General features: G+C 31.2%; 2 protein-coding genes across 2 annotated transcripts in view; both read left to right on the forward strand.

The window, feature by feature from the left end:
• The window catches only part of LOC101234644 (uncharacterized), a 93,471-nt gene that overhangs the window by 34,695 nt on the left and 42,829 nt on the right, over positions 1-15,947 (forward strand). Inside the window, exon 10 of the mRNA XM_065807752.1 lies at positions 12,935-13,008. Coding sequence (XP_065663824.1) covers positions 12,935-13,008 — 74 coding nt within the window. The remainder of the gene's footprint in view (positions 1-12,934; positions 13,009-15,947) is intronic.
• Positions 5,210-6,659, forward strand: LOC136085904 (uncharacterized). Its single transcript, XM_065807753.1, has one exon. It carries the CDS (start codon positions 5,214-5,216, stop codon positions 6,603-6,605), a length of 1,392 nt encoding a protein of 463 aa, XP_065663825.1. The 5' UTR covers positions 5,210-5,213; the 3' UTR covers positions 6,606-6,659.

Here is a 15,947-nt window from a genome sequence, read left to right on the forward strand (position 1 = left end):
CTTTTCTAATGCTTTTAATTTGTTGCAACATCTTGAAAATAAATTTCATGTGGTTGTAAAACTGAAAAAATTTATAATAATTTTAATATATTACAGTAATTCAGTCCAGATAAAAACTTTGTTTTGCTTTATTAAATATCATGACTTCTATGAAGTAAAAGTTAAAAGTTAAAAATTTTTCTAGATACATAAAATCCTTTTGTACTTGATAAATATAAAATTATAAAAATCATTTTTAAGTAAAGTTTTTTTTAAACTTTTTAAGAATTCTTTACAATAAGTGTTATAAAAAATATATTTAAATTGTGTATGATAGTAAATACATTATTTACTTTTTTCCATGCTTTATATAAGGTTACTTTCTATATATGTTTGTGTGCCACAAAATTTGAAATCAATTTTTGAAAGCTTTTTTCTCAACCAATTTTGCTCAAATTTTGCACACTTAATCATTTTCGATGACAATACAAGGAAATGGAAAAATTCGACCATAAAAAGTTAATTAAGTTAACAAAAATTTAATTTGTATTTCCCCATACATTTTATTTATTTGATATGAATTGCGTATTACGTCACAAAAATCATTGATTTGCAAATTATTTGCAGTTTCGAAGACATTAAAGCGCAGCGATTCAAAACCTATTGTTTTTTCCATGCTTTATATAAGGTTACTTTCTATATATATATGTTTTTTACTTTCTATATATATATTTAACTTTCTATATATATATTTATATAATTTATATTATATATTTATATAAATATATATATTTATATAAATATATATATATATATATATATATATATATATATATATATATATGTTTTATACTTTATATATATATTTTTACTTTATATATATATTTACTTATATATTATATACTTATATTTTATATATATATTTACTTTATATATATTTTACTTTATATATATATTTATTATATATATACCTTCTGTTATATAAGATTTTAGGTAAGAAATAGCCTCAGTGGTTTAGTTGGGAAGAGACTCGAAATTTGTAGGAAAATTTCAAAATTCTTCTGGAAGTTCCGAGTTCGAATCTCGGTTAAAGTATTGAGAACTATTTCTTACTCACACCCAACGTCAAGGTGAGATGCATGCCGAGGACTGAATAGCATTAGGGTGGATAAATATGATATGTCGCTAACGTACGACCTCAGGGCACCTGGCACACCCTGTTGTATTAAGAGCCTTGTCCTTCTAAGGGGTCACTGGGAGGATGGACTGTCATTTACCGCCATACTCGTGGGAACACATATGAAAAACAAAACAAACAACCGGCCTACTAAACCTATGACGACTGAAACCGCTACACAACGGAAAAGACGATTGGAAAAGGAAAAACAAAAACGCCTGGAAAAACTAATGAGGGAAAGTGGAGAATCGAAACGTGCTAGTCTGGAGAAAGACAAATCTCGTCGTGAAAGAGAAACGTGTGAGCAACATCAAGCACGTTTAGATCAGAAGAGAGAGTATATGTCAAACTTAAGAGCTGCAGAGACTCCAGAGTAACGCCAAGTACGACTTTCTCAAGTAAGAGAGAACATGATACAACTGAGAGCTGCAGAAACACCAGAGCAACGACAAGTACGACTCGCTCAGCTATCGCATAACATGTCACAACGAATAGCTGCAGAAACACCAGAACAACAACAAGCATGGCTCGCACAATTGAGACAGAATAATTCACAGCTGCAACAACGATTGAACGCGGATATTGCAACATTCAATAAAGCTATCAACACATTCTGCGATAAGATCTGCCAAGTCTGCATGAAGCGATGCTATCCAACGCAAATCACAACTTGCCGTGCTAGCCAAGATGCATTGATTTACCTACCTGCAGCACTGAAAGCATCCTCATCGCTCACTGTCTGCCACAGATGCAAGAGTCACATCACAAGCAAGAAGCAAACATCGCCGCCGAAGGCGTATTGGAGTAATCTCGATCCTGGTACTATTCCTGATGTGATTCTCAAGCTCACACAGCCAGAGCAACGATTACTGTCCAGAGTAATTCCCTTCGTTAAGATCATCAAGCTCGCTGGAATATTTGGACAGTATGGATTTCGTGGCCAAGCAGTGCTCTTCGCCCAGGACATCTTTGAGGTCAGTGAGAAGCTACCGAACATGCTACCTCGATCAACTGACAATGCTGGAATCGTAGTCGTGACTGAAGTACTAGAGAACTTGAATATCACTCGGGAGTACACAATCACGAGATCACGACTGTACGATGCATTGCGGTGGTTGATCACTAACAATCCGCTATACAAAGATGTCGGCATCAACCACTTCGCAAGAATCGAAGAGAGTGACATTGTACGAGTCGTACCACAACAGCCTAAACATGAAGAAGCTGATCAAGACGAGAATTCAAGTGCATGCATATCGATCGGAGATGCCTCAAGAATAATTCGAGCTTCATGGCACCAAGGAGACGAATTAATATTCCAATCGGGATACGCAGGAGTTCAATGCTGCACTATGGCTCTAGCTAACATCATGAGAGCCGCCATTCTATCGCCTAGCAAATGAAACACGCTAACACTCAACAGTAACATGATAGAGGGTGATGGAATGTATGAAACCATTCGAATAATGACAAATGGTGACCCGAATGGCCTTCCGATATACAATGATGGATATCTTATGGTGCAAAACTTCAATATAATCAAGAGAGACTTTATCATGTATGACAACAGCTTCAGTATCGATATCGTAGAAGACTCTCCATAATTCGGTAGTTTGCAGGATGATATGAATGATGATGATACCCTGCAAGATGGTGTATTCGGAAGAAGATCATTGAAAAGATCTCTTGAACTGCTCTTCACTGAACACAGTGCAGGAATATTGATAGCAGAATCGAAATCCTTGGGAGTTCTACACTATGATGACAAGTTCTACTTCACAGATTCACACTCATGTGGAGCAAAAGGCTCTTCAACAAGATCAGCAAACGGAAGAGCGTGTGTGATCGAGTGCGATACGATTGAAGAACTCACACGACTGTGTAAGCGTGCAACTGGATCATGCAACTCGCAGTATACGCTAGACTACATCGACGTTCATCCCAAGTATGATATTATGAGGTTGGAGGATTATGCAGCAGAACATCCTGGAGTTCCATTGGAGAAAGCAGACACCATTCCAATAGGACAAGCTGATACTATCACCAGACAAGAAATGCTGATATTAACATCAGTGATGGCACCTATCGACTGTGCTCAACCAGATGTTGAAGATGAACTTGAAGTGTCTAGCAATTTGAATGAGATTACACGAAAGACACGAGACAACATCATTAATGAGGCTCACGAATTGAAATCTGAAGAGTATGCCTGGTACTTCCTCTTCCCGTATGGAATCAACGGATTGAAACAAGAACGACCGGTTAAGATCACACCTCTCAACTACTTCCAATATCGAAACTCGGCACAGACACCAGATTCCAAAGAACCGACTACCTGTTCTACGCGTTGTCGATGTTTGAGTATTACAGAGTCAAGTCATCAATAGCAGCATGTGCAAAGAAAATTGAAGGCCAAGATGGACAAGTAGAAGATGTACACCTCAACCTCAGAAGTCTGAGAGGATCCTCAGCATACTGGAGAACCGCACTGAATGATCTGATAGCACAAATCAGATGCCTTGGACCACCTACCTACTTTGTCACCTTCAGCTGCAATGATCTGAACTGGCTTGATATGAGAAAAGCCCTCCTCATAGCTGATGGAAGACCAAATGATGACCCAAAAAATTTGGATTCATTCACCACACAAGCACTGGTCAAAAGATACCCAGTAATAGTGAGCCGACACTTTATGATACGAGTCAATGCGCTGATGAAATTCATACACAGTAACACCGAAGTGTTTGGAGAACAACTTGTAGACTTCTGGTGGAGAATCGAGTTCCAGAATAAAGGCAGTCCACACTTGCACATGGTAGTGTGGATCAAAGACCATCCGCCTTTCACTACACCAGAAGGAATCGAACAATTGGATCCAATATGCAGCTGTGAACTGCCTGAAAAAAACACAGAGCTCTATGAATTGGTCAAGATTCAAATGCACCGCCATTCAACAACATGCAAGAAGAATGACCCAACATCCAATATCTGCAGATTCAGCTTCCCTCGTCAAGTGTGCACAGCTACACGTATCATCGCACACACTTCAGATGACTTCATAAGAAGCGGTGGTAGAATATGTCTTCTGAAGCGACGGTATGAAGATCGTTGGGTCAACAACTACAATCCAACTCTTCTGAAGCTATGGCAAGCCAATATGGACATTCAACCGTGTGGATCTAATGAGTCAATCGCATTCTACATTGCCAAGTACATATCAAAGGCAGAACCTACAGAGCTTGATGTAGCCGCATCAAGCTCTGTAGGTTACGCCGCAAAGAAACCAGCATCTCAAGAAAACTCTTCAAGATATGTATGAGAATATTGAAAGAGCGACAAGTATCGGCATGTGAATGTGTCTACCGTCTGGCACATCTTGAAATGATAGTTCAAGAAGAACAGTGTTCTTGAACACTCGAAAGCCAGAACAACGATATCGAATGATACAATTCGACGAAATTGGACGTGCATCAGGATACGCAAAGAGCATCTTCGATCGCTACGAGCGACGACCAGCATCAACATCTGAATGTGACTTCGACAATATGAGCTTGATTGAGTTTGCGATGCGCTTTGAAGCTTACAATGCTAAGAGACAAGATGACAAAGATGGAGCCGATAATGATGCATACGAAGCTGAGGTCGAAGTTACAACACAAAGAAAGCTCATCACGCTTACGGACAATACGAAGATGTCAGTTAGAACACACCGGCAATAGTACGAGTCCCATACTTCATGGCAGCCAATGATCCTGAGAACTATTACTACAGTCTCCTTCTTCAGTACATGCCATACAGACGAGAAATCGAACTAATCAAGGAGTTTGACACAGCACGAGATGCATTCCTCGCACGTGAAGCACAACTGAAAGAAATTAGTAGTTATATGGAGACCTTCAGAGAATGAGATTGTCAATTGGAAGACGCATTTGTTCAGGTTCATGCATTCCAAGTACTTGATGAACCACATCCAAACATCGAGGATGTTGAAGAAGAAGTAGTAATAGATGATGCTATGACTGATGAACAATTCCAGATAGCTCAGCGTGCAATGAATATGGGACAGCATGAAATATTTGTACGAATCACCCGCAGCATTCAACAACAAATGAACGGCGATACAAACCGCGAGAGATTGTTCATAACAGGAGGTGCTGGAACTGGAAAGACATTTGTGTTCAACCTCCTGAAGAATCAAGTCAACAGATGCTATGCAAAGACTGCGGTTAAGGTGGCATCGTTAACAGGAGTAGCAGAGCGACTCGTAGGCGGACAAACGTTACACAGTCTTCTCAAGTTACCAGTTCAGAAGGATGGAAAGCTTGTACATAATATGTCACTTCTGACTGGCAACTTCCTACGAGTTATGCGACAGCAATGGAAAGACACAGAGTTCTTCTTCATAGATGAAATATCGATGGTTCCCTATGAAATGCTCTGTATGATTGACTCACGGCTGAAGCAACTGAAGAACAGTAATGATCTATTCGGCGGAATAAACGTCCTACTGTTCGGAGACCTGATGCAGTTGCCACCAGTAAGAGGAAAGCAAGTGTTTAATCAGCCTGATAGAATGATACCTGCTACACACCTATGGCGCCTGTTCACACTGATAGAATTGACTGAGAACATGAGACAACAAGGCGATACAACATTCATCGAAGTCCTGAATGCTCTACGGGTTGGTGAACTTCGAGAACAACATATGGACATCCTAATGAAGAAAGTCACCACAGAAGCCAATGGTGAATTCTCTGTAGAGAAAGTGCTGCACATATACCCGACTAACAAGAAAGTTGATGAACATAATCAAGCTGTCCTGGGACATTTCAAAGCAAACAACACTGAAATGTATAAGATCAGAGCTCAGGACAGACTTGTGGATGGTCCAGATAACAACATCGACTATGACAAGATTACTCCTACCGACATCAATAAGACAGCTGCCCTTCCAAGAGAGCTAGAGATATTCGTAGGTGCAAAGGTCATGCTCAGATCTCACATCGATAACTCCAAGGGCTTAGTCAACAGTGCAATTGGCTTCATCACAGAAATTATATGGCCCTACTTCCGAAGAGCGCAAATACATGCAACAGATGTACCATCAATAAGAATTGACTTCGGTAGAGACGGTATACACATCATTGAGCCGATATCGAAGCAATTCCCAGCGAAACGAAATGCCGGAACAATTGAGAGAAGAATGCTACCTATAGTGCTATCGTGGGCTTCAACTGTACACAAGATGCAAGACAGTACAGTAGACTATGCAGTGATTGACCTAGGATCTGATTTGTTCGCAGAAGGTCAGGCATATGTTGCACTAAGTCAAGTGAGATCTCTGGATGGCCTACAGATACAGGAATTGGACTGTGCCAAGCTAACTGGAAAGAAACCTTGCAACAACGACGCTTTGGCTGAGATGGAAAGACTGAGATCGATTCCATGAGTACATGAAGAAGTGCAACCGAATAAGACATATGCCAACAACAATATCAACATTCACCGACTTGACAAACTGACAAAGTGCTCTCGGATCGCACTATAAAATGTAAGGTCCAAAAGATAGATCGTTAGATAGATCTATCTTTTGCAAAAATTAATTGTAAAAATTTTTTGTATGAAATTTTTCCTTCTACAAAAGATTTAAATTATTACTGTTAATTTAATAAATTTTATAAAAATATAATAGTAATTTTTCCTTCTACAAAAATTTTAAAATTTTAAAAGAACACTGAATTAATAAAAAAAAATTTAAAAATGTAACAGTAATTTTTCCTTCTACAAAGGATAACAAAAAAAGAATTTCTAGGCCCAATAGAATTCTGCTTGCATAAAGCATGGATTTGAAAAAATAATTTTTTTTTGATTTACTAGTTATGTTTATAAATATTTATACAGTATTGCATAATTTTAATACAAATCATTTCCACATTCCTTTAGTAACTTAATGAATAAGTGAAATTACTTTTAAAATAACAATGACCTTTTAAAAAAAGAAAAGTTTATATATATATATATAAATATATTTAAGTTTTTTTACCAATTTCAATGGTATTTGTTAATTTAAAATGTTGTTTGTAGGCATATTCTTGACTTTGTAATAATAAAGTAGGTTTAGTGCTAATTAATACATTTAAAGTTTTTGTTTCTAGAGTTTAAATCGCAGAATTAAAATTGATATTTTATTTGTTGCTTAAAAATCAATATTAATATATTATTTATAAACATTATTTATAAACATTATTTATAAACATTATTTATAAACATTATTTATAAACATTATTTATAAACATTATTTATAAACATTATTTATAAACATTATTTATAATTAAACCAATTAATTATAAATAATGTTTATAAATAATTGATTAACCAAAAAAATAAAAATTTTTTTTATAATTTTTAAAAATATTTTAACCAAAATAAACCAAAATTTTAGGTATACTATTTCAATGCTGAAACTGAAACCAACATTTTGGCAAATGTTTTATTGAAACTAAATCGAAATTTCAGCTAATCAAAATTAGCAAGCAAAGGTTCAAAAAATTATGCGCACTGCAATGGTTTGATTATTTGCAGTTTTGATATTTTAGGAGCCTGATGGATACATGCTATTTACTAACTAAAAAGTTAAGTAATTTGTGAACAATGGGCTTGAAATTTTATTTACAAATGGGAAAATATTTTGTGAAAATTGTCAAAAATAACTATTTTTCTTAATTAAATAAAGATTTAAAATCATTTTTTTAAACCAAAAATTTTTTTCGGTTTCAGTATGTTTTTTGACCAAAATTTTGCTTCTTACCCAATTTATGAAAAGTACTGAAACCAAAGTTGCGATATCGACTCAAATTGAAATTTCAGCTGAAGCCAATACCAAAACAGAATTATGGCTGAATGCAAAACAATATTAACATATTATTTTATTTATAAAAAAAAAAATTTGAAAATGATTGGAAAACAAAGTTTTTTCTACAATACATATTTTCTTTTTTCTTTTACTTTAAAATATGACAGTGTGTGTTGCTAATAACTTTTATTTTTAGAATCTAAATTCTAAGAATCTAAGTTCAATTGTGAATCAATTTCTGCTGCATTTTGATTTTTTTTTTAATGAAAAAATGTAAAAACACAAACGGGTTTCCACCAGTCCTGGAAAGTCCTTTAAATTGGAAAGTAGTCCTGAAAATCCTGGGTTTTTTTATTCTCAAGAGTTCTGGACTTTTATCTTTATGTTTTTATTTATAAAAGTATAATAATTTCCTAAAAGTTAGATAATTTCTTAAAAGTGATGTGGCAAATTTTTTATGACTCTCCTAGAATGATGTTCAACTTTTGAAAAAAACAACTTAACTCTTGATTATCCAATGCAGTTTTGTTAACATAGGTTTTGTGAAAATAAGTTGTGTGAAAATGAAAATTTTGCTAAAAAACTGAATTACTACTTGCAGAATACAAAAAGTTTATAAAATTCTTTCAGTTGTCATAAGGAAAGCAAACAACTTGATTCAATGCTTTGCCAGAAAAACTAAAATTTTTTGAGATCGTTCTAATTATGGCTATCATACTTATATATAATCCATGCTGATTAAAGTTACTAAGAGAACTAAGTTACATTATTTATTCAGAAGCCAGTTTTTAGTTGATCTTTTTGACGCACCTTCATTAATATGTTGCCATAGAAGTTTGCCATAATATACGAAGTATCTTTCAATCCAATTTTTATTTCAAATTTAAAAAAAAAAAAAAAAATTGTATCAATAAAAAAAATCAATAAAGTTAAATATGATTGTTTTTCACCAAAGTCTGCCTTATCAGCAAAATCAATATCAAATATCTGCTGAAATAGTGAATTAATATCAGAAGTTTTAAGAAATAGTTGACCCAAATCAAAAATTATTTCAAGATTTTGATTTTAAAAGCATTAGTCTCGATAAATTGTTCTCTGATTTTATTGAGGTGAATTTGAGCATGGTTTTAGTATAATAAAGTTTTTGTCGAAAACCTAAAAGAAAATCTTTTATTACATTACATCTTATTCAAGATCATTACCTTCTTTTAAAGAATCCCCTAATACTATCAAAGTCAATAAAGAAATGCTGCATAACTAATTTAAAAAATATTTTCAATTACAAAGAGATAAAAAAGAATATAACATAAATTTGAAATAAAAAATATTAGGCAATGATAAAAAAGCAGTTAGATCATTGTGCAGAATCTTGTACAGTGAAATTACAACTTTAATTGAGGAGTTTGATATGCTAACCATAAATGCATAAAAATAAAATAGTTTTGCTCATTTTTTTTAAATTTTTTTTTAATGTTAATTCACCTCTGCAAGACTGAGAAAGCCACTACAAATGAGGAGGCTACATAATTGTGGTTATAACCCTCTCTTAACTCTATAACTCCAAAACACAAACCTTGATAAACAAGGTTGCTGCGCGGAAAAACAAGTTGAGCGTGGTACTACCAGGGGCGTGGTGGGGATTAAACTCCAAACTTCTTGCTTATGAAGCAAGCGTTCTACCACTGCACCACTACCGCATTAATTTGGAAAAGTCTAACAAAAAAAAAAACAAAAAAAAAAAAGAAACTGTTGAACTAAACAAAATAAGATTGAGAAATTGTACAAAATAAAAAAGAAAATGGCTCACAAAAATGTTGGATTTACTGTTTAATTTTAAAAGAATAAAATGAAATAATAATTATGAGTTCAATAATGAGTTAATTTGTTTTTTATTGTTTATTTACTTTGTTTATGATAGGAGTTGGAATTTTTCTCATCAAAATTTGTTTATTTTTATGAAAACCAAACATACTTAATAAAAAAGATTGTTTGATAAAAATAATTTTTCAAAATAAGTCACTTTTAAGAAACAGGTAAAGAATTGCTGGGTAGTTGTTTGGATCATTTTATGATTCTAGGATATATATTGGGAAAGTTTTTGCTGTTGTTTACTCAATAGGTATTATACCTGTTTTTAAAGATGAATTTATAATATGGCCTATTGGCTAATAATTATTTTTTAAATTCATAGTTATTCAAAAACAAACATGGCAGCATTTGTGCATGGATGCGCTTAAATTTAAAAATAACTGTTAAAGCTATTCTACAGGTATGGAATTTGAAAATTTTCTTCAAATGACTCAATTGAGGTTAAGAAGAGAAAGAACAGAATATATATGTATACTATATATGTGCTATATATGCACTGTATATACTATGTATATATATGCAAGTACTTTTAAAGTGTTTTAAATACTTTTTCAGTATTTTGTATTTGTGTTCTACAATTTTGGATGTATTTTGTATGTCTTTCAAAATACGAAATACTTTTTTAATTTTTTTTGATTTAAAAAAAAGATATTAATACTAATTATCTATTAGTTAAACAAAGTTGATTTCATATTATAATTCTGTTAAAAAATGTTTCATGATGTCATATGGCTTATAATTTAAGTTTTAATAAATATTGTTAATATATTTATATGGTTTGATATTTAAAATAAATTATACCTAGAGTTTGAAAAATAGAGAATTTTATCTAGTTAAGATAAGAGCATAATGATTTTGTGTTTCTTGCAAGGGAAAAACTTTATATAGAACAATGGCATCAGAAGATAATTATTTTTAATTAAAAAAAATATATATATATCTGACTTATGAACCACAAGTCTAACATTAAATAGAATGCCAGGTCCTTCTTTTTTTTATTGAAGTTAGCTTCATCTTAATAAATAAGTATGTTGATAGAAAAAAGTGTTGATCAGGTATAAAAGCTGTCAGAATAAACTTTTGTCTGCACAATTTGGAGTTGAACCTATTCATTAAATAAATGGAATTATGGATGGATTTAAAAATATGCCTCTTTATGGGCAACAACAAATGTGTAAACTAGTTAACCAATGGTTTGCAACAAATCAAACTGAAGTAATGAGTGGCTAGCTCAATCATCTGAACATAATCCAGTTTTTTTAAATATGTGATATCAAGTTTAGCTTTCTCTAAAACACAAAGGAATATTCAAAAATGCTGATGGGCTATATAAAGCTATTGAAACTATGTGAAATGCAATTTACACAAAAAAAAGTTAATAAATTCATTGAGCCAAAAAGTTGTCCATTGATCCTAAAATGTAAGGGATACAACATTAATTATTGGTTTTAGTATTTTTTTAGTAGTTTTGCTTGTATTTTGGATGGCCACATTTTTACTATATGCAAAACAATATTTTCAGGTAATCATATTATGTGCTAATTTTTTTCTTGTATGTAATATTACCAATTTGATTCCATTTAAAGAGTATTTTTTTGTTTTGGTGTTACAGCTCATTGGATTGCGAAAGTTTTATCATGAATGTTTGTTTCGCTTGCCTGAAAAAATTTTAATGAACTTTTTATATATGAAGCGATTATTTCAAACAGAAACAACTACAGCGCAAAGTAATTGCAGCGAATATACATAAATTTTATGTATACAACTTGAGCATGAACTTGAAGCCAAACCTAGATCTATGCAAATTTCTGATGAGTTAAATTTAGCAATACCAAAAGCAAGTATTCTACAATATCAATTAATTGGGGCAATTTTAATTGAGTTTTAATTCATGCCAATCAATGGCATTTATTTGTAATTCTTTATCTATTGAATAATAGAATTAAAGAAATGAAACATCTAATAAAAATGTTTTTAAAAAGCTAATCTTTTTAAAAATTGTTATTTTACTATATAGACCTTAGAATAGAGATTTTAAGTCAACATAATTAAACATTAATTTTTTAACTAGCAACCTAATTTTTAGTATACTTTATTATTGTCACACAGTATACCTTGTTACAGCCTACGGTATATTTTGTTACAGTTCATGGCAAAGGTTGTTACAGTTTATGGTACATGTTATTACAGTTCGTGCCATTCATTGTTACAGATCATGGTAAATATTGTTACAGTTCATGGCATTGGCAATTACTGTTTATGGTGTATGTTGCTACAGTTCATGGTTTATGTTGTTGCAGTTCATGGTTTATGTTGTTACAGTTCATAGTAAATGTTGTTAGAGTTCACAGCATTCATTGTTACAGTTCATAGTATATTTTGTTAGAGTTCGCAGCATTCATTTTTACAGTTTATGGCATTTGTTGTTATGGATCATGCAAAGCTTTGTTGTTACAGATCATTGAAAAGCTAGAATTAAGATTACAAATGTTCATAGTCACTGATGGTGCATATATAGTATGTAGACCTAAAGGTATATTTTGTTATGGATCATGGTATATTTTGTTACAGTTCATGGTATATGTTGTTATAGTTCATGGTATATGTTGTTACAACATATACCAAAAACTATATATCATAAAAATATATATTTTTTGATTTTTTTTTTTTTTTTTGAATTAAAATCCATTGCATGAATCAATAAAAAAAAAAAGTAGTCCTTTATTTAATAAATAATCTTAAATTTATTTTCATAAAACTTTAATTAAATTTACTTAAATGAATAATTTTATAAATATAAAAAAACTCATAACGTAAAAATAATTAAATAATTAGAAAATATTAAGCTTGATAGTTATTAATTATTATTATTTTTTTAAATCTTGATATTATTAGTGAACTATTCTTATTAAGATTTTTACAATATTATTTCCATTTTTATTGTCAATAATTTCTTTATCTTAATCTATATTTTAATATGAAAATTTATAAATCTCTCATTTTCATGTTTTAAAAGATGGTATTTTTCTTATTTAAAGTTCTTTCATTTATTTTAGCATTCATTATGTATTCATTTAATTTGATATGGCCATTTGCAATTCTGTCATCAGTTTATGGTGATTTCATGAAAGTGAGTTTTTATGTTATATTCCTAAAGTTTGATGTTTTATTCCTAGAGTTAAAAAGTTAATCATCATCATTATCATCATCATCATCATCATCATCATCATCATCATCATCATCATCATCATCATCATCATCATCATCATCATCATCATCATCATCATCATCATCATCATCATAATCATCAGCATCATCATCAGCATCATAATCATCATCGTCATCATCATTATCATCATTATGTAAATGTTCAAAATCTATATTTTTAATTATAGATTTTGTTTAATATTTCTATTTTTTGTTATATTATAGATTTTGTAATTAAAAAAATTATCATTATAAAGTTTATATTTAAAAATGTCTTTGTTCTGCAAAATATAAAAATATAGTATGAAAAAGGAACATTTTATTGGGCTTTTTGTTTTTTACTTTCTTATTTTAAAGATTTGCCTAATAGAGTAAGCTGAAAAAAATTTTCTTTTGATTTTTGACTTTGGTGTCACTCCTTTAATGTCGTCAGACTTCTGTATGAGTGACACCATCCATATAAATCATTAACTTATTTTTATAAATAATGTCACACTTATTACTATTATTATAGTATTTATTACTACTATTTTTATCTAACTTTTTTTAAATTTATTATTATTGTAATTTATTGTTGTTATAACTAGAATTTGTATTAATTTTTATATCTTAATTTATTTTATAATTATTATTATAATTTTTTATTATCATTATAATTATTTTTAATAATATTTATGATATTATAATAATAATTGTTATTGTTATTATTATTATTATTATTGTTATTACATAACTATCATAAAATGATTATTAATGGGAAATAAATAGCTTATTGTTGTTTTTGTTATTGCTGATTCACTATGCAACAAAAACTTGCCTCCAGGCTACCTAAGGATAATGCAAAAAATACATAGCATGCATCGGACTTGAATATTTAAATAAATATTCCCTTTTTATCATTTCTTCTTACAAATAAAATTTTACAAGTTAAATAAGTTCTTTTACAAGCAGCTAGGAACAATTTAAATAGAACAAAATAATAGAACAATTAATAAATGAAATAAGAAATCTTTTTTTCTTTTGTTCAAAAATTGTCTTTTCAATTGTTTAAAATTGCCTTTTTAAAAAAATATATTCTTTTTCTTTACATTAATTACATTTGGTAGATTAAAATATAATTTGATTGAAAATTTAGGCATTGAGAATATGGAGTTATGTGTAGTTCTTATGATGCTATCTCTGGGATTAGAGCCAGCTACTTTTTGTAAAGCCTCTGTTACAAGCTTCATGTATTGTTCTATTGTTTAGATGTGACATAAAGACTTTCCACTCAGCTACTGCTTCCTTTTAGCTGCTGTTTCAAATATTGGATCTTTGATTTAATATCTTTATCAAAGACTCTTCACAGCAAAGTTGGTGGCAAAATTGTAGTAGTTAATTTTATTCAATCATCTTGGTGAAGTTGGTAACAAGAAAATTAATTTCAGGTGGTTAAAAAATCCTGATAAACATTCTTTGAGAAGCAAGGCTATTTTCTGTTATAGTTCTTTTAAAACCCATTTCCCTGGTAAGAACCCATTTGTCTGCAACCATTGTCAAACCCAATTAAACAAGTTTGAATGTGCAAAAAAAAAGCAAAAAACTCTATTACTTGGTCTACTACTTTCAGAAAATTGTTGGGTAGAAATCTTAATGATTTTATCACTTAGATGTTACATACATGTTCTGCTCCATTAGCGAAGTATTTACTTTTTTTAAATTTAAAATCACACTGAGACATGTTATTTTAAAAGAGCAGCAGTAGCACATTGGTTAGTGCGCTTGTCTCAGAAGCTAAAGATCCGTGTCTCGTTCCTTGCCAAAGTTTTACAACATCGGCAAGGAACGAGACATGACCTACCTTTCAAATGCTCTTTATAAGACCGTAAGAACTTCTTGGGGCATCTGAAAGAATAAATAAAAAAAAAAAAGGAAGAAAAGAGACTAAGATTTTGTGCTCCTCTGTTAGGGTTTTAAGGCTCAAATACAATCATAAAACTCTATTTGCAGTTGTTAACCAACTTAAGTATGAAATTGTTCCTGGTTCACAAACAGATAAATCTTCAGATCCACTGGCTAATTTCATGGCAGAACTTATATCCAACAAGAACTGTTGATCTTTACTTAAAATTTAGCGATCAATTTCTGGAGTTTCATAGTTGACACACTTCACCACTAATATTTTTTATAAATTTGCAAGCTGTGTGCGTTTAAATGAAATGTCATAATGGCAGTTCTTTAAAGTATAACAGGTAAATCTACCACTGTTGTGACCTTTTTAAATATTTTTCAACTGTGTGAATGACACCAGTTTTCCATCCTTGTGTTAGTAACAGTGCCAACACATCCAATTTATGTCCACTTTATGAAGTGAAAATTGAGCTTCATTCAAGTACGAATTCATAATAATTTCAGCAGACCCAGAAGAGGGTGAAACATGACCAATATCCATGTACACTTGGTTCTTAAAAAATTGAGTAATGTTCTTTATTTATGGTTTGTTGAAACTGTTTTGATTTAAATTTTGAACCACTAGAGTTTTGTCTTTTCTCCCATCGAAATACAGTCCTTGAAGTAAGTTATATTTTTCCTTTTTCTGCATTTAAAGTCGTAAACAGTTATTCACTTTTTCATTTCTAATTTTGTTTTTGTCAACAAAACTGTGATCATAATTAGTTACAATACTTATTTGGTTAAAATACCAAAATCTTGAACAATACTTTAAAAACACAGCAATAGCTGCTGTTTCTCTGTCTGATAATTTATAATGATTGCTAGTCAGATGTATTTTTTATTGTAATGTGCATCTGCCATAGTGTTTAAATTCTTCTAATTATTCATTGATGACTTCTTTAATGGCTACAAAGGCAATACTATATAAAT

This window comes from Hydra vulgaris, chromosome 10, assembly GCF_038396675.1.
Source record: "Hydra vulgaris chromosome 10, alternate assembly HydraT2T_AEP".
Classification (NCBI taxonomy): domain Eukaryota; kingdom Metazoa; phylum Cnidaria; class Hydrozoa; order Anthoathecata; family Hydridae; genus Hydra; species Hydra vulgaris.